Source organism: Aphelocoma coerulescens, chromosome 3 (genome assembly GCF_041296385.1).
Source record: "Aphelocoma coerulescens isolate FSJ_1873_10779 chromosome 3, UR_Acoe_1.0, whole genome shotgun sequence".
Lineage (NCBI taxonomy): Eukaryota > Metazoa > Chordata > Aves > Passeriformes > Corvidae > Aphelocoma > Aphelocoma coerulescens.
Window position 1 is genome coordinate 94,235,222 of NC_091016.1, and position 22,481 is coordinate 94,257,702.

The 22,481-nt window shown below is 47.1% G+C and overlaps 2 protein-coding genes across 2 annotated transcripts; one reads left to right on the forward strand and one right to left on the reverse strand.

Annotated features, from left to right (window-relative positions):
• Positions 1-436: 436 nt before the first annotated feature.
• On the forward strand, positions 437-4,887 carry EEF1A1 (eukaryotic translation elongation factor 1 alpha 1). The gene is made up of 8 exons (XM_069011319.1): positions 437-536; positions 1,244-1,434; positions 2,310-2,489; positions 2,618-2,914; positions 3,172-3,322; positions 3,510-3,766; positions 3,974-4,208; positions 4,484-4,887. The coding sequence occupies exons 2-8, from the start codon at positions 1,291-1,293 to the stop codon at positions 4,606-4,608; spliced, it is 1,389 nt and encodes a 462-aa protein (XP_068867420.1). The 5' UTR covers positions 437-536; positions 1,244-1,290; the 3' UTR covers positions 4,609-4,887.
• A 9,211-nt stretch (positions 4,888-14,098) lies between these two features.
• On the reverse strand, positions 14,099-22,372 carry MTO1 (mitochondrial tRNA translation optimization 1). Its single transcript, XM_069011320.1, has 12 exons — positions 22,062-22,372; positions 21,746-21,945; positions 21,221-21,338; positions 20,250-20,539; positions 18,155-18,267; positions 17,827-18,017; positions 17,463-17,593; positions 16,786-16,990; positions 16,533-16,704; positions 15,700-15,818; positions 15,064-15,221; positions 14,099-14,888 (listed from the first exon to the last, which is right to left on the reverse strand). Exons 1-12 carry the CDS (start codon positions 22,270-22,272, stop codon positions 14,667-14,669), a joined length of 2,130 nt encoding a protein of 709 aa, XP_068867421.1. The 5' UTR covers positions 22,273-22,372; the 3' UTR covers positions 14,099-14,666.
• Positions 22,373-22,481: the final 109 nt, after the last annotated feature.

Below are 22,481 nucleotides of genomic sequence, written 5' to 3' on the forward strand. Positions count from 1 at the left end.
AACTCACTGAACGTTTCTAATCTCACCCATTGCGTTCCTTTGTGTCCCTAATGTGAAATACAATTATTTCGCCGGGGGCTGTTCCCCGGGGACTTCCGTCAGCTGCCGCATCCCCCCGGCTCGGCCATGACGCCAGGCCTGACTCCGGTGCCCAGGCCCGACGAGCCGCTGGGCCCTGCAGGGGGGCCGGGTCTGCTCTGTGCTGCCCCGCTTCCTCCCGGACAAGGCGGCCACTCCCGCCCGCCCGCTCTCCATCCCCGCGCGGGAGGGGCACCGCTCCCTTCCCGGCGCAGCCCCTCAGCACATCGCGGGCCGGACCCTGCTCCCCGCGGCCGGACCGGACCGGGTCCCGCGCGGGCCGAGGGGGTCCCGCACAGCCCGGGCGGGGGCGGGGGCGCTCTGTGCCGGGGCGGGGCCGCGGGGCCGCCGGGAGCGGTGACGTGTCCCGGAGGCCCCGCCCCCTGACAGGGTATATAAGGGGTGGCGCTCACGCCGTCGGTCTTTTTCGCTCCGGGTTTGCCGCCGTCGCCGAGCAGGTGAGGCGCGTCCGCAGGGCCGGGCTGGGCCGGGGTCCGCTCGCCCCGGAGGCTTGGCGAGCGCCCAGGTGGGGCGTGGTGGGGGCCGAGGGGAGGGGGGAAGGACAAGCCGAGAGCGCTAGTAGGAGCCGGGGCGGACGGGCGGGTAGGGGAGTGCGGGGCGGCGGGATGGCGGCGCATCGTTTTCCTCGATTCCCATGTGCACACCCCCTTGTCTGGGCTGAGTTCGGGGGAGCGGCGTGTCCGGGCGGGCGTGGGGCAGAAGGCGCCCGGCAGCCTCTCCCTGTGCCCCGCGGGCGGCGGCGCCGGGACGCGTAGGGCTGTGCGGCGGCCGTCGGGGGGGAGGGGGGCTGTGGCACGAGTGAAAAAATGGCCGCTCGGCTTGCCTGCCCGCTGCCAGCGCCACAAAATGGAGGACGCGGCGGCCCGGGCGGGGTGAGTCACACAAAGGAGCGGGGCGGCCCCGCCCTCCGCGCTGCCCGCCGGGCCCGCTCGCCGCCGCCCCGCGGCCCGGCCGCCGCCGCCGGGGTAACTCGAGCCCGGGGAGGGGGCTACGCGAGGGGCGCTCCGAGGGGCCCCCGGCCCGCCCGCCTTGCTCCTCCCCTCCCCCGGCGGGGCGGAGCCGCCGTCCCGGCCGGGCCTCCCCGCATGTGGCGCCGCCATCGCTGGCCCGAGGCGTAACCAGCTCTTTCCTGGGGAATTTACAGGTGTCGATTCTCTTTTGCCGAAAGAAAGAACTCAACTAACATCGAAAATGGGAAAGGAGAAGACCCACATTAACATCGTCGTCATCGGCCACGTCGATTCTGGCAAGTCCACCACTACCGGCCACCTCATCTACAAATGTGGGGGCATCGACAAGAGAACCATCGAGAAGTTCGAGAAGGAAGCGGCTGAGGTGCGTGGGCCCATAGCAGCCAGCAAAATTCCAGGCTGGAGATATGAATAGACCCTTAATCTCAAAGTGAAGCTGCAGAGCATTCAGTGGCCGCGGGGAGGCGGTTTGGTTGCCTCTACCCCAGGAGCTGAACAAGTGGCTCAGTGTTGCATGGCCACAGGGCGGCAGCTGGGTCACAGTTGTCCCCGAGGTAGAACAAGTGGTTAAGTGTTCTGTCTGCCATTGTGCTAGTTGCAGAAACTCAAATTGTGAAATGTAGAGCATGTAAGGAAACGGTAGGCTAAAGCTGCATCTGAATAGTAATGTGAAATCAAGTTAAATGGCCAAATTCAAGCTCTGCATACGTAAAGTTAAAGGTGGAATTAAAAGAAGTTGATCTATGGAGGTTTAATTTGAGAATCTGGGAGTTTTGCTGATACTGGTTTTTTTCTGTGTAATAACAGCATAGGTCATATGAACATTATAGATTAAAATTTGGCAAATGTTGAGCAGAGTGGAAGTTAAAAAGTTGATTATTGCAGTATTAGAAGAACTTGGAATTGTAGAGAACACTTGATAGTGGAACTCAGGCTCAGGAGCTCTGTCGTGTAGATTTATTAATGTCATCAACAAGCTGTCAAGGAGCCTGAACTGTCAACAGCTTCAGTAAGGTTCAACAGTTGGCATCTCTCACCAGTAGTGCCAAGTGTATCTAGTTGCTTGTTTTATGAGCAGCAACGTTTATCATCGTTAAGCCAGTTACTGTTGGATTTTACTCTTTAGCCATTATGTGATATTTCTGAACTGAAGGCAGATACAGAACTATTTCTCTTTTTTCTTCTTCTTTTTCTCTTTTTTTGATGGGAATAAAAAAAATTATTTTCTTGTAACTGTAGATGGGAAAAGGTTCCTTCAAATATGCCTGGGTCTTGGACAAGCTGAAGGCTGAACGTGAGCGTGGTATTACTATTGATATTTCCCTGTGGAAATTTGAAACAAGCAAATACTACGTCACCATCATTGATGCTCCTGGACACAGAGACTTCATTAAAAACATGATTACTGGAACTTCTCAGGTACGTAAAGAAAACAGGATTTGGGGAGTTTTGGAGGGTTGTTCCTTGGTTGGGGGGGGGGTTCCTGTAGTACTTTGACATACATGCAAGCATTTTAGTGAGGGGTGGTTTTTTTTTTCTTTTCATAGGCTGATTGTGCTGTCCTGATCGTTGCTGCTGGTGTTGGTGAGTTCGAGGCTGGTATTTCCAAGAACGGGCAGACCCGTGAGCATGCCCTTCTGGCTTACACCCTGGGTGTAAAACAGCTGATTGTTGGTGTCAACAAGATGGATTCCACGGAGCCACCTTACAGCCAGAAGAGATATGAAGAGATTGTCAAAGAAGTCAGCACTTACATCAAGAAGATTGGCTACAACCCAGACACTGTGGCTTTTGTGCCAATTTCTGGTTGGAACGGCGACAACATGCTGGAGCCTAGCTCTAACGTAGGTTTGGCATTTATTTCTGTTAAGGCATGAAACTAGGAGGACTGTTATGACAGATTATGTAATGATAAAATGTGTGTGTTTTTTAATAGTTATGTTTGGGAAGTGCTGAGGTCCAAGATAAAATCCTAGCACTTGAAAAATTCTTACTCTGCAACAGTAAATTGTGCTAATACTCAGAGATACCACTTGGGCTTTTCCAGCCTTCTGTGATTAAATTTGGCAGTCAGATTAAGCTAGACTTGTTTCCATTACAGATGCCCTGGTTCAAGGGATGGAAGATCACCCGTAAGGATGGCAGTGCCAGTGGAACTACCCTCCTTGAAGCCTTGGACTGCATCCTGCCACCAACTCGTCCAACTGACAAACCTCTGCGTCTGCCTCTTCAGGACGTCTACAAAATCGGCGGTATGTGTTCTCTGTAGTGCTGCTCACTTGCCAGCAACAGCTGATGTGTGGGCCAGAAATGCAGGCATTTGCCCAAGAGCTGCTTTTCCAAGTCATAAAAGTAAAATTCTTGTCTCAAATGGGGTTTTTCTCCCATAGGGGCATATATTCTTGAAGCTGAATTACTGATGATGTTTCTTGCTTGCAGGCATTGGTACTGTACCAGTTGGCCGTGTGGAAACGGGTGTTCTGAAGCCAGGCATGGTGGTTACATTTGCTCCTGTCAATGTAACAACTGAAGTTAAATCTGTTGAGATGCACCACGAAGCCCTGAGCGAAGCTCTGCCTGGGGACAACGTTGGCTTCAATGTTAAGAATGTGTCTGTGAAAGATGTTCGCCGTGGTAATGTTGCTGGTGACAGCAAGAACGATCCTCCCATGGAAGCTGCTGGCTTCACTGCACAGGTATGTTTTGCAGCTGTTCAAGGCTGTTTGGAATGTAGCTCTGTATTCCAAAATAGGAGTCTTGTTAGGCTAAGCTATAAAGTGTGACATAGAGTTCTGTTCTGAGTTATATTTGATTGGAGCAAATGTCATTAACTCCTTGGCTTTCTAAGACACGTCAATGTTTAAAATAACCCCACTTCTAACTCTGCTTCCTTTGTTTCCTAGGTCATTATCCTGAACCACCCTGGCCAAATCAGTGCTGGCTATGCCCCTGTGCTGGATTGCCATACTGCTCACATTGCGTGCAAATTTGCTGAGCTCAAGGAGAAGATCGATCGTCGTTCTGGCAAGAAGCTGGAGGATGGCCCCAAATTCCTGAAATCTGGAGATGCTGCCATCGTTGATATGATCCCTGGCAAACCAATGTGTGTTGAGAGCTTCTCTGACTATCCTCCTCTTGGTAAGGCATCTCATGTTAATACTGATCTCTGGAACAAACACTCCTCAATTTCTAGTATCAAGATGCAGTGTGCTCTGTGAAACACTGATGAAAGCTGTGACTTGAAACCTTACTGGTACAGGGAGGAATACTCTGGAAAGGGTGATGGCCCTGTCCCAGTCTGGTTCCAGAGCAGCACTGGCCCATTGACACCAATCCTGCATGTTGCTGCTGTGCAAATGGGGCTGAGTTAGGCAGCCATGGACAAAAGTCATGAAACGTGTTTTTGCTTTCAGGTCGTTTTGCCGTGCGTGACATGAGGCAGACGGTCGCTGTTGGTGTCATCAAGGCAGTGGACAAGAAGGCTGGAGGAGCTGGCAAGGTCACAAAGTCTGCCCAGAAGGCCCAGAAGGCTAAATGAAAATTCTGTACACCAGCTGCCACCTCAGTCTTAATCAGTGGTGGAAGAACGGTCTCAGAACTGTTTGTCTCAATTGGCCATTTAAGTTTAATAGTGAAAGACTGGTTAATGATTACAATGCATCGTAAAAGCTTCAGAAGGAAAGGAATGTTTTTGGACCATTTGTTTCGTGGCAGTTTAAGTTATTAGTCTTTAAAATCGATAAATTTTTTTAAATGGAAACTTGACCAAAAATCTGTCACAGAATTTGAGACCATTAAAACAAAAAGTTCAATGCTACGTCTCTGTGTTCTTTGGGTTAATGTTAAGTTCATGGCAAAACCTATATCTAGTCATCTGGGATAAGAAAGGATCATTATTACCTAAGTATGTTCAGAAGTTACAAAGCAAATGCTCAAAATTAGTTGTTTCTGAAGAGTAGAGCAAAATTCAGCTGCAGGTTTACTTCATACCTGATCTAAGCCTTAAATAACTTTACTGGTGCTTTCTTTAAAAATTACTTTTAGATTGCATTGCGCAAATACCAGGTAACAGTTGCAGTATTTTGGTGTGTTCTGTGATGCCTCTCGAGTAAACCAAGAAAACTACATTGAGAAGAAGAAACAGTTTGAACACATTTTAAACTTAAAAAGTTATAAAACAAATAATCTAAAGTTGGGTTTCCAACATTTTGTACACTGATTTTTTTAGTCAAAAGCAAAACCAGATTTTTCTTTTTCTGGAGAACTGCTTAAGTGTTGTGTAGCTCTGTAACAATGAAAACACTTTTACATAAATGTTTTCTAATACATCGTAAGACATTTAACAGGCAAATCTAAAACCGGTCTAGAATTGCACTTTGCAATCTGAGTGACCCACTGCTGTAGCTTGTAGCAAGGGACACAGTGGGATGAGGTGCCTGTTTTTAAAAACAGGTTGAAGATTTGGATCAGTCAATTAAAGGGGGCCTGAAAACCTAGTCCAAATGATTATTAATAATCACAAGATATACTCTGAGTTACAGGAATACCAGCTGTAATAATTAAGACTTCCAGCATTGAAGCCTTGCTTCAAATAGGTAAATACGGGGGCAAGCAGTTAATGGATAATCAGAGCTGACTTGCATAATGATGCAGCTGTTTTACTAACCTTTCACATGATTTCCCCACAGTGTCCCCCCAAGAGGTCAAAAAGAATTCGGTATCTTTGCAGGACTTGTTCCATGACACCACTATGTTTGTTCTGCCTGTAATGGCTGTATTCTCTCATTTGTTTTCCTTTCCTTCTCCAGCTGTGTGCTTGCTCTGCAGGAACTTGTATCTGTACTGCTTGGATAGGTCTGAACTGCTGTTGCTTATTTTCATGCTCTTTGTTTGGATCTTTCCTCCTTTTCTGCTCACCTTCTGTGTCTTAACTGCAGTGAAACCTTGGAGCATTACACACCAATTTTGAAGGTACAGTGGAAGCAAGAGCTAGAGAGCTTCATAGCAGGCTATGGAATTCAGTAAAGAAATCCCTGCTGCTTAAATTCTGCTTCTGGAGGTTTGTTAGTGTCCCCAAGGCAACAGGAAGTACCTAACTTCAAAATGGAGGCAGATCTGCTGTTGCCATAATAAAGCTCTGAAGTACCTTGCCAAATCTTTGCATGCTTTTCTGTTAAACTGCTAAATATTTTCCAAGAGGCTTCAGTCAAACTGGTTCAGCAGAGTTCTGATTTGGATGAAAAGCAAAGCGGCTTTGGCACAAGCTGCGTTGAGCACGGCTCTGCATTCGTTAGATTTCCTTCACATTCCTTGGTTAGGTGCAGGATGTTTGGTTTGGCTGGTTGTGGGCTGGATATGCAACACCCAGTCTGGAGTGCCTCTGTGTGCATTGCACAGGGTTGTCTTCAGCTGGGTGCACTTTTGCTCCATGGCAGTTTGGAAATGGGTTTGTAGTAGGCAACTGATTCAAATCCATAGGCAAATGAGGTGTGATGCTGGTGGAGTGCCCTGACCCCAAGCAGTGAAAGGTGGTGGGTGCAGTGCAGTGCTGCTGTTGCAAGAGGCCCTTAGGTCAGCTGTGCACAGATCAGGTCACCTGCCAAAGCTGCTGGGAGGCTGGGTCACCTTACAAGGGCCCTGCTGAAGAGCAGGGTGAGAGCCAGTGGCACAGTTTGTGGCAGAGGGACTGGTGCTGCCTCCAGCAGGAAAAAAAAAACCTAAAGAACAGTATTGCATCTAAACAATGTGTGCAGCAAAATACTTGGGAATGCTCTGCCTGCAATAGTAGCAATTGCTTTCATGTATTTAAAACTTAAATTTTACACATTTGGGTTTTTTTGGTTTTTCTTTAACTTTTATAGACCAGATTTACTTTCTATGCACTAATGTAATGCCATCTGAGTTCTTTTATTAATCTTTGACTACCTGGGGAAATTGTTAGACTTTTGTAACCAAAACTTGGGAATAAAACTACTTCGATCAAACTTTTAATAAATGCTATTAGTTGAGAACTGTATTTGTCTTCTGCCTGCTTATTTCTTTAAGCAACTTTCACAGCTGTCCTTAACTCCTTCCTCACTGTCCTGCAATGCTGGGGGTGTTTATACAGAAGTGTGACAGCACACTGCTGTGGTGATGGAGCCAGCTCTGAAGGCAGAAAACTGGCTGGAGTATTGCATTTATGAATGTTTCCTTTCTAGTTATTGAATGCTTTGGTAGTCCAGAGGGCTTTAAATACACAGAAATACTACAGAGATTTATGTGGCGACGTGCTGGGGGACAAATGGGACAAAGGCTGGTTGGTCTTCATAGGGAAATGGGCCTCTGCAGTCACAGCTGATGTCACCAAGTAACTTTTTGTTCAGTGTTGGTTCCCAAGGTGGGTAGTTCAGGCTGGAATAAAATGGATTCTGCTCAGAAAATGCCCAGAGGCATTTTAATTATATCTCAGATCAGCTTGTGCAAGGCTAGTAACAGGAATCACTTATTTTACTGAAATTGCAGGTGAAAGACTAATTCACATTCTGCATGTAGCTGTCTCAGTATATTTTGAAAGACTGACAAATTCTGAAAAATTATTTCTGTAAATACATATTTTAGATTTGGTCAAGATAAACCATGTAGAGACAAACTTTGTACTGTACAGGGATATTCTTTTCCTCATTGGTGCTAAATGATTATCTGTTTAAGAACCATGTAAATTCAGTCTGGATGATGAATACAACCCACCTGGTTTTAATTTATGTTAGTTCTTTGTTTATGTAGTGCCCAGAGGGAGCCTGGGGGGTGGAGTATGCAGTGGGAGGGCTGATGAGCTGCCTCCCAGCGGGACCCTGAGCACCTCTGAGGTCCAGCTCAAAGCACCTGCTTCATCCAAAGCTCCTTTTCTACAACAACTTCTTTCTCACACATTTCGCTGCAAGTTGTAAATTCCTGACAGTATTAACACCTTTGAATTTATTATTTTCAATAATTTCAAAAATGTTCAGGTCATTTGACTGCACCAAGTAGTACTTCCTGTCTAGGAGTTTAGTTTTCTGAAATTGCAAATCTTAAACAATAGCCAAACCATAAGCTAAACAGAGGAATAAACTGTGACCATGGAAAGTGAGAGTGGGCAAAATTACCCTTCCTCTTGAAATGCTCCTGCTTACCAGGGAGAGGCCTGAAACCACTTCACTTACAAAGAGCTGAAGAAAACCCTGGCAGATACCAAAACTGTACTGGCTTCCAAGGTACAGAAGCTGTGGTTTTTCAGCCTTTTCTGAGTCCTCTTTAGTCCCTTCAGATTATTTCTGCATTGTAAGTCAATTACGTAATTGCCTGCTCTTTTAAAAATCAGGTTACTTTCCCTGGCTGCCTATCACTAATTCTTTAATCCTTTTATGTTTCAAATATTTACACAACATAATTCAAAGCTGCCAGCTTCTCTGCACTGGCAAGGTGACAGCTGAATCCATATTTTCCTTGAAAGATGCTGAGTGACGTGCTGAGGAAAGCTGGTGATGAATCAGTGGGATACCCTGGTGAAGGGTCTGTGGCCTGTGCATGGGGGTCGGTGGGGCAGCAGCAGAGTGCACACAGGGTGTCAGCCAAGGAGCTGCACCCATGCTTAACAGCTCTGAGTTTGTGCAGGTTTTGCTTATTTCTTCCTTTAAAAAAGCAAAACAAGTTAGAAGGTACCTAAGCTTTTATTGGTGAATCATCCCCATGGGCCAAGTGCAGGATTTTAAGGTTTGCCCTCAGCCTGCTGAGGTGCTTGCTAAGGCTTTCTCCTGGCTCTTCTCAGTGAAGCAGTCCAGAACCCTGGGCATCCTCCTGCAAGGGCATCTGCTAGCTCAGGCCCAGCACAAACTCTACTCCGTGGGTTAATATGCTAATTTTTTTGCATTACATAGTCACTGGAAATAAGCAGAGCCAGCTCACTCCTAACTCAGGGCCCTGCCTGCCCTGCCAGCAGCAGTCACAGTCACATTTTCCTTTTCAGCCCAGTAAAATCTGGATTATTTAGTACAAAGGGAAGAGCCACAGCCTTTCCCCACCCCAGGTCCCTATTCTGCACAGCTCAGCGCAGCTGGCAAAAGCTGCTGACTCCAAACCTGCACAGAGATGGAAAGGCAAGAAGAATGTCCCCTTCTGGAGGGGATTGACTGCAGGTAGGGTTGAAATTTAAAAGCAAGTTTCAGGTTCCTCTTATCTGCAGCCACCTGGGCACATCTTAATTAAAATACCCATTTTTTCCTTTGATATATGTATATATATGCACATACACATGCACATCTATATATTACATATAACATATATATATCTATAAATTAATAAGGTGCCTACTTAACTTTTTTTATAATTGCAGTTGCCAGATTTCTTAAAAATCTGCTGTTCCTATTTTGAAGATGAATTCTAAGCTAATTCCTTAGTAAAGAAAGTGAAATGCCCCCAAATGAATGAATATTTAGTTATTTTTAATTACTTATTATTTACACATATTATTGAAGTTATTTGTTATATATAGTTGTTATTATTAAATATTTCATTAATATTTCATAAATATTTAGTTTATAAGCTAGGCTGTGGTTCTTCTAATAGGACATGAATATTTTGGAGAAAGAGATGTAGGATTGTTGGTGTTGAGTTCTCTCTTTGTAAAACAAGTTCTTTAATAGCCTTTCCCAGAGGAAAAAAAGAAGGAATAGATGAATTTAAATGTAATTATGTTTGCTTGACTGCTATTACTAGTAAGAGTAACTAATATCACCTAGCCTGCTGCTAAAGCACTTTTATGGATGACAGTATCCTAACTCTTCAGAGAAGGAGGGGGTGTATATATGCACCCAGGGAGTGGGAGAAGGAAAACCATCCTGAGCAGGGATTATGCTCTACTGCAGTCACTTCCTTGTGAGGGGAATTCCTGCGGCTCATTTCTGGGCACGCATTCCCCAGATTGCTACACACGTGGCACAGCCGAGGAGAACTGAGATCACAGCCTGTGAGTGACCACTCCGCTCCTGAACGGCCGCTTCCAGCTCGTGCCTGACGCCCACCACTGTCCACCAGCCAGCTCTGGGGCAATGCCACCAAGCTGGCCCTGTCACATGCCACCTGGCCAAAGTCTCCCGAGGTGCAGTGGGACAAGGACAAAACCTCGCTGAAGCGCCAGCTCAGCACTACCAGGCACAGCAGCTGTTCCACTTGTGACTCCAAAAATCCCGCACACGTGTGACACAGGCCACCACCTGGTCACACACGGCAATTTTCAAGTTAAACCACAGTAAATGGCAAGGGAAGAAACTGGTCACGAGGCTGATGTCACCTCCCCTCTCGCTGCCCTGTGAGGCAGAGTGAGCTCATTTCCCACCTGGCTCCATGCCTGCTCTTCAGTTAACCACATCAAGCACTAAGTCACTCGGAAAAAGAGCGAACGGCGTGCACTTATCAGTCCCCAGCGGTGCCTGACAATGACCCTCCTGGGGCTTGTGCTGGGAGCTGCAGCTGATGCCAGACATGAGCACCTTCACCCTTCACTTGTTCCGCCTCCGTCTCTCTCGCAGGCCAGGCCTTCGCTGAGCTGCGCTCCTCCCGGGAGCCCTCTGCAGCCCATTGGTGTGGCTCTGCTGACCCACTCCTGCAGCAGCAGGGGGGCACCCACTTTGTGGGGACACCCACTCTGCAGGGACACAGGGAAGCTGAGGACATGGATATGCCTGTTCATGGCTGAGCACCCCAAGGAGACATCACAGGCCATCAAAATATCCAGTCTTAGGTCTGCAAAGAGGTGAAGGAGGTGCAGCCTCCAGCTTTCAGGACAGAAAGTTTGCCACTACTGCATCCCTTGGCACAGAGGTCAAGGCCCATGGGGGCATGGTGACCACACAATGATGAGTATGGAGTCAGAGATCCTCTGATGGGGATCCACATCAGTCTCCTCCCTCAGAGTTACACTCGAAGGGTTAAACCTGCACAGCGCTTTAGAAAGGAGACAAAAAGCACAATTTGTTTCCCCAAAGCAGCGCTGTCATTAAAATAACAGATCAAGAACCAATCCTGTTTTCTCTGCCCTTTATGTAGTAGCAATTGCCAAGCAAGTCTCCCATCTCCCATCTCCCATCTCCCATCTGAATGCCTGGACACCACTAATTTTAGTCAAAGGAGGGGAAAGACACCTTTTATTTCTCAGTAGCCCCATGAAGCCAAGGCGAAAGATGGAAACAACACCCTGGAAGGACTCTGGGCAGCACTGGCCATGGTTTGATGGGAAGAGCTGAGAGCACCTTCTTGGTGGAAACTGTATCTCCAAGGGGACAGTAGATTCCTCCCTGCATCCACTAAATGACATCCTGAGATACTTGTCACTGGCTGAGGAACACAACCTGGGAAGCATAATCATCAAAGCTGGTAACCCCTGAGCGTTTAAAACCTCTGCATGTGAAGACTGTTACTTAAAGTGCAAGGGCAGTGCACAGCTGGGAGGCACAACGTGCTTGCCAAGGGCCGGCCAAGTGGGGGACTACGACAAGCAGACACTGCTGCACCATTGCAAACATCCCAGCAGCACTGAGACCATCTAAGGTTGCATCTTTTAGTGCATCTCCTAGCATAAAATGTCTTTCCATTTTTCTCTTGCTTTCATCTCCCAGGCAGAAAGAAAAGATGAAGAAACTGCTCCGTTCGAGTACCATATGAAATGAAAACGAGAGTAGTGAAGGAAAAGAAGTTGTCTTAAAAATCTGGGATAAGATAGAACGGTAGAGATCAGAGGAAAAAGTGCTGATCACCAGGCCTGTGTTCTGCAGGAGGGAAAAAGAGACATACACAATTGAAGCAGGGAACACAAAGACCCTTGGTATGTGCAAAAAGTTAGGTCAGCCTCACCACACATCCTCCCTCACTGCTTGCCTGCTCACAGCAAGGATTACAGGACAACAAAGTGCCATTCATTACTGCACAGACAAGGAAAAGCAGACAGCCGTGTTAAGAGCAGGCTCCTCCAGTTCTGCCCTTCTCATCCTGTCAGCCCTAGCAAGGCCACAGGACCTGTGAGGGTCTAAGCTCACTTTTGTCTTCATGTAAAAACCAAACCTTGGGCCTTGTAACAAATCCCTGGTGGTTAGAAACCAGATGGCACAAGGTGGCCCTCCTATCTGCCCATGCTACTTACAGGAGATTATTCAGCCTTTCTGTGCTTGGTTTTCTTAACAAAATGAATAGAACTGCTTGCAGCAATGATTTCTTTTCACGTTAAAAGTCATCTCAAACAAGAACTGTTCAACAAGCACAAAATATTGTGGCAAGTTCTGTTCTCATGAAACCAATACCTGAGGGACAGCCAGTCCTCAAACTTGTGCATATGCCAGGTTTTCCATTTCAGCAAATATGGACATCATTAACCTACATATGTGAACAGAAGACACCCTGTCTTAACAAGGGAAGTCACCAGTGGCCAAAGGCCCACTTCATGCTGAAACAGAAAAAGCAGTTACTACAGAAGATCTGCTGGGAAGCCATGCATCCATGTGCTTATGACTTCAATTTCCCCTGAAGTTAACTCCTCCCCCTCCTTAGACCACAGCTGTGCATTATTAAATTGTTAAAGGTAAGAAATGCAGAAGTCCTCTCCTTCTGCTCTTCCTTTGACACTGGTGCAGCCCAGCTTAGTGGAATCACTCTTTCGTTTATGCTGCATGTGTGAGACCAGAAGCACTGAAATAAATTTAGCCTGGAAAGCTGAGGAAAGTGTTTCCTTTTGTAGCAGGGTGCAAGGTACTTGCCTTTAAAGGTACACATTATTGAAAGCTAAATAGTCCCGTCAAATGACCGCTGACAAGGACTAGGAAATGCAGTTTTGAGACTGCATAATCAGATTAAAAGTGAGAGGATGAAGGTATCAATAGGGCCTCCTTCCTAGGCCCTACAAACTAGATCTAAGTTTTTACAGATACCAGTGCATCAAACCCAAATATAATACAAACATAATGCAGTGAAGAAAGCATAAAACTTTCTTGATTGGAAGTTCTGCTACTTTGAATAGACAGATTAAGGATTTTTTTGGATTCACGTAATTGGAATTCCATAGGCACCATACCTAGACCCGAAATTACACCACAGAAAGCATACCTGCCTTTCTTATGCTGAACTTAAGGCTTGCAAGGTTGAGGTAAATCTTTGAGCCAACAAGGATGGAAGGAAAACAGGCCACAAAGGGGCATGTAGATGTTAGCTTTTCCAAGCCATTCTGGCATGAACCAACCTACAGATCACGTGTCTAAAGCTCTTCCACAAAAGCCAGTGGCTGGTGACAGGGAAGTGTTTTCAGGTAGATGGATGATGTCCCAAACAAAGCTGCAAACTCTGCTCATCCTCCTGCTGCATGACAGGGTCTCTGTCAACAAGAAGGATTTGCTCTGACTCCTTTCTCTGGACAGAAGCGCAATCCTCACCCAGAGCAAATATGCCAGAGAAATTTCCAGAATCGCAATTTCAAAATGACAGATATATATAGATATACATATATATATATTTGGGTCATGGTTGGACTCAATGACCTTAAGGGTCTTTTCCAACCTGTAAGATCCTCTGATTTAACTGTAACAAAATGTGTTCTGAAGCCAGAGGATATTCAGAAATGAGACCAGCACCAGAGACTGCTGCCCAAGTCAAGCAAGGATTTGGTAGGTGCACAGCAACACCTTGAATCCATGTGTATTTCTGGCAAGCAACTGCTCAACTGCCCAGTTGACCCAATTGACTTGGATCTCGCTCAAATCCAAGTTCTACTCCTGTCAGCTGCAGGACCAGTGCTGATGACAAACCCTTGGGACCCACTCCTCCAGCCCCCAGCATGTCAGACAGAGCTTCACAGTGCCCAGGCTGAGGTCCATGGGGCAGGTTCCCGTATGTCCCCCACCTTCCTCAGCTCCCAGCGTTGTCCAGCTGCCGCCCCAGCTCTGTAGTGAATCTCAGCCCACCTTACGTGTGGGAACTGTGATCTGGTGAACTGGTAAGGCCCTGCTGAAAGCCAAGTGATAACCGAGTTCTTCAGGAAGTTACAAGCTAAGCTTTATTTATTTTAAAAGAGAAAAACAGCTTCAGGATGTGGTGTTTACATTCAGTCTCCTATGTAAATTTAAATATTCATGTGGCACATGTTTCCACAGCCAAGTGTTTCCTAGTGGCTGACACCAGCCAGTGCACAATCCCTGCACAGCTATGAACACAAGTACTGAACTCAATGGAACACACTTTCCAGTTCCAATCCTCTTGTGCGCCATGGGCTTAGCATGGTAACACTTCTTACTCATTTCAGAAGAGCTAAACACTGTCCTTCACAAGATGCAGATTTTGACTATCTGAAGTCTTCCAAATGAGTGGAATTTTAAAAGCAGTTCTCCCATCTCTCCATTTGCATCAGCAAAATCACAAGCTGCATTTAGGTTTCTGAGCATTTACTTTGTGCATTCATCATCTTTGTTCTATGCAATGACACTGCCACAGAACCCAGCTGGAACTGCTCTGGATCTGGCCAGCATGGGTGTCATCTGGGAAGAGGCTCAGGAGCACAGGGGATTTTGCCACAAAGTCTGGCAGGATTGGTGCCATTCTCTACAAAGGTGTTTTAACAAACTTTGTCTCCTCTTCAGAAAACTCTGCAGAAATCGGTCTTTGTGAAGCTGCTTTGTCTGAGTACATTTTCCCTGGGAAATACTCCCCAGCCTGAGGCACAGCTTTTAGCTTCTCTGTCTTCCGGTGATTGGTTTTCACAAATCTTAGCAGGTTAACAATAGCAGCTGGGGTGATTCCAGGGATGCGGCTGACTGCACCAATCTGCACGTGGAGACAGGAACAAGTTAACCACCACCAAACCTACACACTGGAGCTAGTGAGAAATGAGATCAAGCCCTGTGGGTATTCCTTTCCCTGATTCTTGCACCCCCCTGCCCCTTGAGAAGACAGAAGGGATTTCACTGCTGCTCAGCCCTGCTGTGGCTGAATTTCTCACCGTCTGCGGGCGGTTTGAGTCCAGCTTCTCCCGCACCTCTGCGGAGAGTGAGGCATCAATGGCAAAGTAATCCAGGTCGTCTGGCAGCTGGAGCGCCTCGTCACGACGCACTTCTTCTATTTCCTGCTGCTGATTGACTACACACCACTCATAAGCAGCTGTGGTGATCAGGGGAACAAGAAAACCAGATATAAATAGATATTCATGTGAAATAAGTCACTTGCAAGAAGTCTTGGAAACACAATGAGCAATTCCACTGAGATGGTCAAAAGCTCCTAAGGAAATTTCCAGCACAGACTATAGAGTCTAATTCGCATCACTGCTTTGGAAGAAGTCATACTCTTTGATTTGTTACGGGAATTTAGATACATGGGTTGTTTGTATCTTCTCATCCCAACACAGGATGGTCTATTAGATGGGGCAGTAAAGAGGAAAAAAACCCAAAGAGTGATCTTACCCACAGAGTGAAACACTGGTGCACAGAAAGGGCTGCACCTTATAGCAAAAAGTTCACACTCTGATCAGAGTGTTTCATTTCTCTAAGCAGCAACATGAAGCACACTAGGACAATTGCTCTCCCCTTACTGAACAAACCTATGCAGATCACCACGAGAGAGCCTAACCCTTGTACTCTACCTTCTATTTTCAATCTTTCTGCCAGTTCTTTCCACTGAGCAAGCTTTCCCAGGGGCTCTGGGACAGCCTTTGCCAGAATCTCCATGTTGGCATCTTGATATTGAAGGATGTCAAAGGCACTGTGGAGAAGAAGAGTAAACATTTATGGTACAAAGGAGTCACACTTGTAAGGCAGACTAATGGCTGTTCTCAGCTCAAACTTAAAAAGTACTTAGCATAAGCCAGAACAACTGCAGAGCCAAGCTCAATTCACTACTATCTCCTCTCAGTACACAGAAGAGCTGCTAAACTCTCAAAGAGAGACTTCTCACATAAAATTACAGCAAGACAGATGGGACAAGGCAAGGGTACCAAGGGAAACCTTTCACACAGACTCTGTCAGCCGGGTCTTAGTCACTGATTTAAAACAACAGAAAAGACGAGATGAAGTATGGGTAAGGGAAGGAAGGGCCTTTGTGTACAAGAACAGCTACCACCTGACACCAGCCTGAAATCAACTGCTTCTTTACCAAGCTTTTAGCAAAGCTGCAACCCACTGCAAAACTGTCACCAGCTGGTGACTTGTGTAAGGATAGCAAGAAGTGTCTGGGACAGTGGAGCACTCCCTTGCTTTGAGAGCACATGTCAGCAAAAACAAGCATGGAATAGTAAGAACACCAATACCATACTTATTCTACAGGCAAACATCAGATGTGTGTCCCCTGAAGGTGGTAAAGTAGGAACCTTGGAGTACTGACAGCTTCAGGAAGGATGGACAAATGCTGTGAAACCATTAGCCAGATGTACTAAAGCAAGCATAGGTCAAACCAGAAAGCTCCAGCTGTAACCTTTACCTGACAGGTGACCTGCGATTGCTACTGATGGGAACTTCTGGTAGTAACTGGGACCATTTGGATATGCTGAACTGAAGCGATTTTAGTGTTGCAATCCCATCCTCTAATGCAGCTCTCATCTTAACTGCTTGTTCGTATCGCTGCTGTGACACACACCCAGCTTCTTCAAAGCCTGCAGAGACAGATGGTGTATGAGACAAAGGTCTACAGCCAGGCAGGGCTGGTCAATGCAAGAGTTACCCCAGCAAAGCACCTCTGCGGGTGAGCCGGGCGTCAGCGTTGTCCGGCCGCAGGGACATGCGGAACTCCACGCGGCTGGTGAACATCCGGTAGGGCTCGCTGGTGCCCAGCGTGGTGAGGTCATCGATCAGCACCCCCACGTAGCCCTCGGTGCGGCTGACGGTGAATGGGGGCTTGCCACGAACCCGCAGACAAGCATTGATCCCAGCAATCACACCCTGCGCAGGCAGAACAAACCAAACACATCCATCGGTCTCCTCTTAGCAGAAACACCAGCACATCTGCCTCCACAGGCTCACATGCCCAACCATGCCCCGGAAAATGGAACAGCCTGTGCCAGTAATCCAGGCAGCTTCCATCTTGCAGCATTATGAGTGTCTGAAGGGCTCTTGGCCCCTGCTGATGCGTCCGGAGACAATTCCCACGTTTTCAATTATACCCACTGCACAGTCTTCATGCTGAAACACTTAACAGGGCTTCCAATTACTTTTGTTACTGCACCCTTAGTGATAACAACTGCAGATACTTGTACAGAAACAAATAAAAATATCTTGAGCAAATCTGGAACTAGGGTGAGCAACAAAAGTAAGAACATCTCATGAGCACAAAACGGGCCTAGCCAAGACTTCACAAAGGCCAAGGCAATATCCCTTTCTGAGTGCTGAATATACAACAGTCAAATTTGCCCACCTGAGCTGCAGCTTCTTCATAGCCTGTTGTGCCATTTATCTGGCCTGCAAAGAAGAGACGCTGAACAAGACGCGACTCGAGAGAAGCGGTCAGTTGTCGGGGGTCTAAAAAGTCATACTGCACCCCATAGCCTGTGACACACAACAAGACAGATGTTACAGGAGCGATTGTCAAGGCAATCAATGGAGCAGAACGGCTTATCAATTTTATTTATGATTCCCGAACAAACAAGGAAAAATCCCTGCATCCAAGAGTTAGTTTGCTTCGTATTTCCTTTGTTTTGCTACACTCTAAGCAAAACCTGCTTTTCATTAACTAGTAAATAAATATGACCAATAGGTTTAAAACTATTCAGCTCCCTCACCTGGCTGTAGCATCTTGGCTTTTTCCAAGCCTGGGACGGATTTGATCACCTGCTCCTGGAGCTCAGGAGGCAGTGTCATGGACATGCCTTGGGGGTAAATGACATTGGACTCCAAGCCTTCGGGCTCCAGCCACACCTGATGTTCTCGGTTTGGGAAGCGCAGCACCTTTGATTCAAGAGAGGGACAGTACCTGCAACAGTAAACAGCCATGAGCACAACCTGACATGGAGAAAATGTAACTTCCCAGAAGCAAAGCAGGAGAGACCCACAGCTCCAAAGAGACCGCCAGCTTGCCCCCTTGAGAGCCTTGCATGATGCCACACTCACCGCGGGCCCCTGGTTGTCTCCCTGACGTGGTTGTTCAGGTGGAGGTTATCGCAGATAATTTGCTGGGCCTTCAGGTTAGTGCGAGTCAGGTAACAGGACAGCTGCTCTTCCGGCTGGAAGAGGCCAAAGCTTGGCCTAAGTTAATCTGGTCACACCACCGTATCCTTACTGAACAATTCTGAGATCCCCAACACTTTTTCCATGACAGCCGGCTCTCAATCCTGGGAGCAGCCAGCAGCGCAGTCATACCCACCGTACAGACTGAACACAAGCGATCAGAGAGCCTGAGCAACATGCCCAAAACCAGACTGAGAACAGGACGGAACGTGGGAATCTGGAATTCAAGTTCTATCCTATACGCTGTATTCCTAATTACAGGGTGGATATTCCCATTAAAACAGCATGTTATAGCACAGCATTCACACTGATCACAGGAAAAAAAAAAGCTCTGGAGTTAGAAGAGTAAGAGCTGATCCTACAGCTAACAGCCACTTAAAGAGTTTAGTGAAGAAAAACCAAAAGAATCTCTTGGAGAGGAAAAAAAACCAAACCTCAAAACTCTGCAATCAACATGAAAAATTCAAGTTTGGAAAAAACCTCACCATGTAAAGTATTCCACAGATTTTCTGAAAAAGAGTCAAGAGTCAATCTAGCACCATAGCTCTTTAAAACGGTCAGTGAGTTATATATTAGTTAGCCAGGACTCTTGTGATTTTTTACAAAAATTTCATTATGAACTATGTTTAATTAGTTAAGGAAAAGTTAGACTGTGATTTTAGGTGGTTTTGATTTAGATCTGTGTTGGCTGAGTGTCAGTACAAAACCCAGAGAAATCATCTCACTGCACCTGCAGAAAGGAACTCCATGAATCCAGATCCCTTAGAGAATTTAATCAACAGTTGAAGAACAAAATTCAATAAAGAATTGTTTAATGGTTATCATATAACTACAGATGACTTAGATGCCATAGGACAAGAAAGATATCTTGAGAAAGTTAAGGAGTCAAAAGCCTATACACCCCAAAAAACTCGATTACTACACTGGAGATGCAGTAAGGGAGCCACTTCATAGGCTTGTACACCCCAGAAAACTTAACAGTAATTGTCTAACCAGGACAGACAATTTAATAAAGCACTGTTTAGCTGGATAAAACCTGGGTTATCCATTACACAAAGACAGATGAGATGCTCTGGTAGTAATAAAAGAAACAGAACACCTATACCATGATGCAGTAAATTGGGCAGACTTCCGGGAGTATCTATAAAAAATCCTGGATGTTACAGTGTCTGAAAATTGTTGTTTCTTTGAACATGTCTATGGTGAATAAATTCCTGATAGGTTCCCAATTTTGACTCAAAATTGTTATGAGGAATATTTGTCTAACAGCTTTTTGCTGTTAGACTTAAAACTCTTCGTTTCAAAACCTCTCCTACACGTACCAAGGACTTCAAGTGATACTATTTTTACCCCATCCTGGTTATAAAAGGTTATTGCAATTCCTATATCCTCTGGGGCAAATTAACTCCCGATACTTAATTCTGTGCCGTTTAATTACATTATGTAAAAACAGCCCATTTTCCAAGATTTTCTTTGGAAAATTGAACCTCTTCTGCTTTTACGTTACTGTTACCCTGCCACCTCTGAGTTCTGTGGCTAAATCCATCCTTTCTCTTTCCTAGTCAGTACTATTAATGATCTCTAATTCCAACATTTTAACCTTATTCCAGAGCTAAACTAAGAAGCAAGACACTGTCAATCTCCACAATACAGGTGTAATACTGGAAGATTTTGTAAAACCACCCATGTAACCAGCACATGAAGAATACTAGCACCAGTATCACATTTCACACCAGTCTGACCCCAGAAGGAAAGTTAAGTTCTCAAGTTGAGAAGTGAAAGTAAAACGGTATTTGCTTTCAAAAGAACACAAGCAGCTTCTCCCTTGCACTGACAGTCCTCAGAAACGTAACACCTCCAGTACAAATACACCCCAGCTGCCTTTCCCAGCCACCAGTTCCCTGGCTGATTACGAGCAGGACAATCCCAGACCCACTCCCCACCTGGCTCTATGTGCATTGGATGGCTGCTATCCCACCTTGATCCACACACCCTTGCTGAGGAAGCTGAAGGGCACAGGAGGGTTGTCAGCTGCACGCTCCTCCAGACCACTGAAGTCAATGGTATCCTTGGCAAGTCGGGGCGGTGTCCCGGTCTTCAGCCTTCCCACAGCAAATCCCAGTTTCTCCAGAGTGTGAGCCAGCCCGATGGCTGGCTGGTCCCCCAGCCGCCCTGCTGGGTGCATCTCCAGTCCGATGTGGATCATACCCCTCAGAAATGTACCGGTGGTCAGGATAACACTCCTAGCACATACTGTGCTCCCATCCCCTGAAACAGCAAGTTTTCAGAGATGTACACATTTTAGTATCAACAGAGATTGCAATTCTGGTGTTTCTGTCTAACTAGACTAACAGCGTTCACTGAGGGTTTATCTGTCTTCTGCTACAAAACAATACCAGCATTCCAGTAATAAAAGCACCAACGGTAATAACTACAATAACCAGCATGTAGTTATTTCTGTATATTTATAATTCCCAATCAAGTTACCCCTAACAAACAAAACCCACTCCTGGAAAAAATCCATATCCAGGCCTTTACTTCAGAAAGCTTTTTTGTTAAAACAGCAAGGGGTAATGAAGTACAAGTCTGTTAATAACAGGACCCCACGGTCCTTTAACATTGAAGGTAGCATACACCATTTACCAAATAAAATCTCAAAACATAGCATGGAATTCAGTATCACTAGCCTGAAGAAAATTAAGTTAGTTAATGTCCCAGTATACTAGCAATCCAGGTATTTTTGACATCGTATTACTTTGTATTACACACATGAACTTGGTTTAGTTCACACTTTGCCTAAACCAGCTCTACCGGCTAATTAATCTTTCTCACTAATGAATTGGAACTGTATAATTCATCTTCCTCATTGGTGAATCAGAAATATTTACCCCAAAGGCTGCTCCTAGTGTGGAGTAACTGAAGGCACTTAACTGAGTTACTAGCACATACCCAGAACAACTCCTGTGACTTGGCATTTCCCAGGACGGCCTGGTTCTGGTTCTGTCAAGAGAAGATCCTCCACAGATGCCTCACGAACTGTCAACAGTGGTGTGTTAAGGATTTCTTTCTGTCATGAAAGGAGTTACTGCAAAAATCTAGGAAGTCATGAGACATATGTGCAATCCCGAACCCTGCTGACTTCTGAAACATCTACTACTCGCTTTCATTCTTACCAGGTCATTTGGCAGACACTCAGTTATAGTACTATCCTGATCTATCATGCAGAAGTTTTCATTCACATAAAGTTTTAGCTCAAATAAACTACTTGGCCATGAAGCCTGACCTCTATCTAAAACACTGGAGAATTTTTTAAACTATGCTGAGCTCCAACAACTTATACTGCATCTAAGTACCAAACAATACGGCATCTAGGTTTGCTCGGCAAATAATGAAAAGCAAAACATAGCCCCTTCCTTCGTAAAGCTCAGCAGTGTATTCCGACAGCCGGCAGTCCGCCCAGCGCGGCCCCCTCACCTGCATGTTCCCCTTGTACAGGCCGCGGTCGATCTGTGCGCGGAGGCCCCACACGGCCGGGCCCTTGCAGCGGTTCAGCACTTTGTAGTGAACGCCGGAGCGGTCACACACGCGGCCGCACAGCCCGTCCAGGGCGTCCACCTCCCGCATGAGGTGCCCCTTCCCGATGCCGCCGAAGGACGGGTTGCACGACATTTCCCCTGAGTAAGGGAGACAGGGACACCCTCAGCACAGCCGCCGCACAAAGACTCCCGCGACCTCCCCGAATCAGCGCCGCTCCCCACGCCGTAGAGACCCCGGGCACCCGCGGCGGTACCGATGGTGCCGATCCTGTGCGTGAGCAGCAGCGTGCGGGCCCCGCCGCGAGAGGCCGCCGCCGCCGCCTCCGTGCCCGCATGGCCGCCGCCGATCACCACCACGTCGTAGCGCGGCACCGCCGCCGCCCCGACCTCGCTGCCCGCCCGGCGGTGCCCAGTGCGAGGCGCTGGGGGCAGCGGCAGCCGGCGGCAGCCGCTGCGCAGGAACATGGCGGCAGGGCCGGCCCTCCCGGCAGCAGGAGCAGGGGGCGGGAGCGCCGCCGCGGCTCCTCCGCCCCGGGGCGAAAGGCAAGGCCGGGCTGGAGCGGCGGGAGCGGCGGGGCCGGGCGGGAGCGGCGGGGCCGAGCGCCTCCCCGCGGCCGCCCGTCCTCTCGCCCCGCGCGGCTGGAAACGCCGGGGCGTGCCCGTGCTCACGTGCC

Coding starts and splice junctions, on each gene's coding strand:
- EEF1A1 (XM_069011319.1), top strand. CDS start 1,291: ATGGGAAAGGAGAAGACCCACATTAACATCGTCGTCATCGGCCACGTC. Junction 2,490..2,617: donor TGATTACTGGAACTTCTCAG/GTACGTAAAGAA, acceptor TTCTTTTCATAG/GCTGATTGTGCTGTCCTGAT. Junction 3,767..3,973: donor CTGCTGGCTTCACTGCACAG/GTATGTTTTGCA, acceptor TTTGTTTCCTAG/GTCATTATCCTGAACCACCC.
- MTO1 (XM_069011320.1), bottom strand. CDS start 22,272: ATGTTCCTGCGCAGCGGCTGCCGCCGGCTGCCGCTGCCCCCAGCGCCT. Junction 18,268..20,249: donor GCAAGGGTGTGTGGATCAAG/GTGGGATAGCAG, acceptor GGCCTCTTCCAG/CCGGAAGAGCAGCTGTCCTG. Junction 15,819..16,532: donor AATCGCAGGTCACCTGTCAG/GTAAAGGTTACA, acceptor TCTTCTCCACAG/TGCCTTTGACATCCTTCAAT.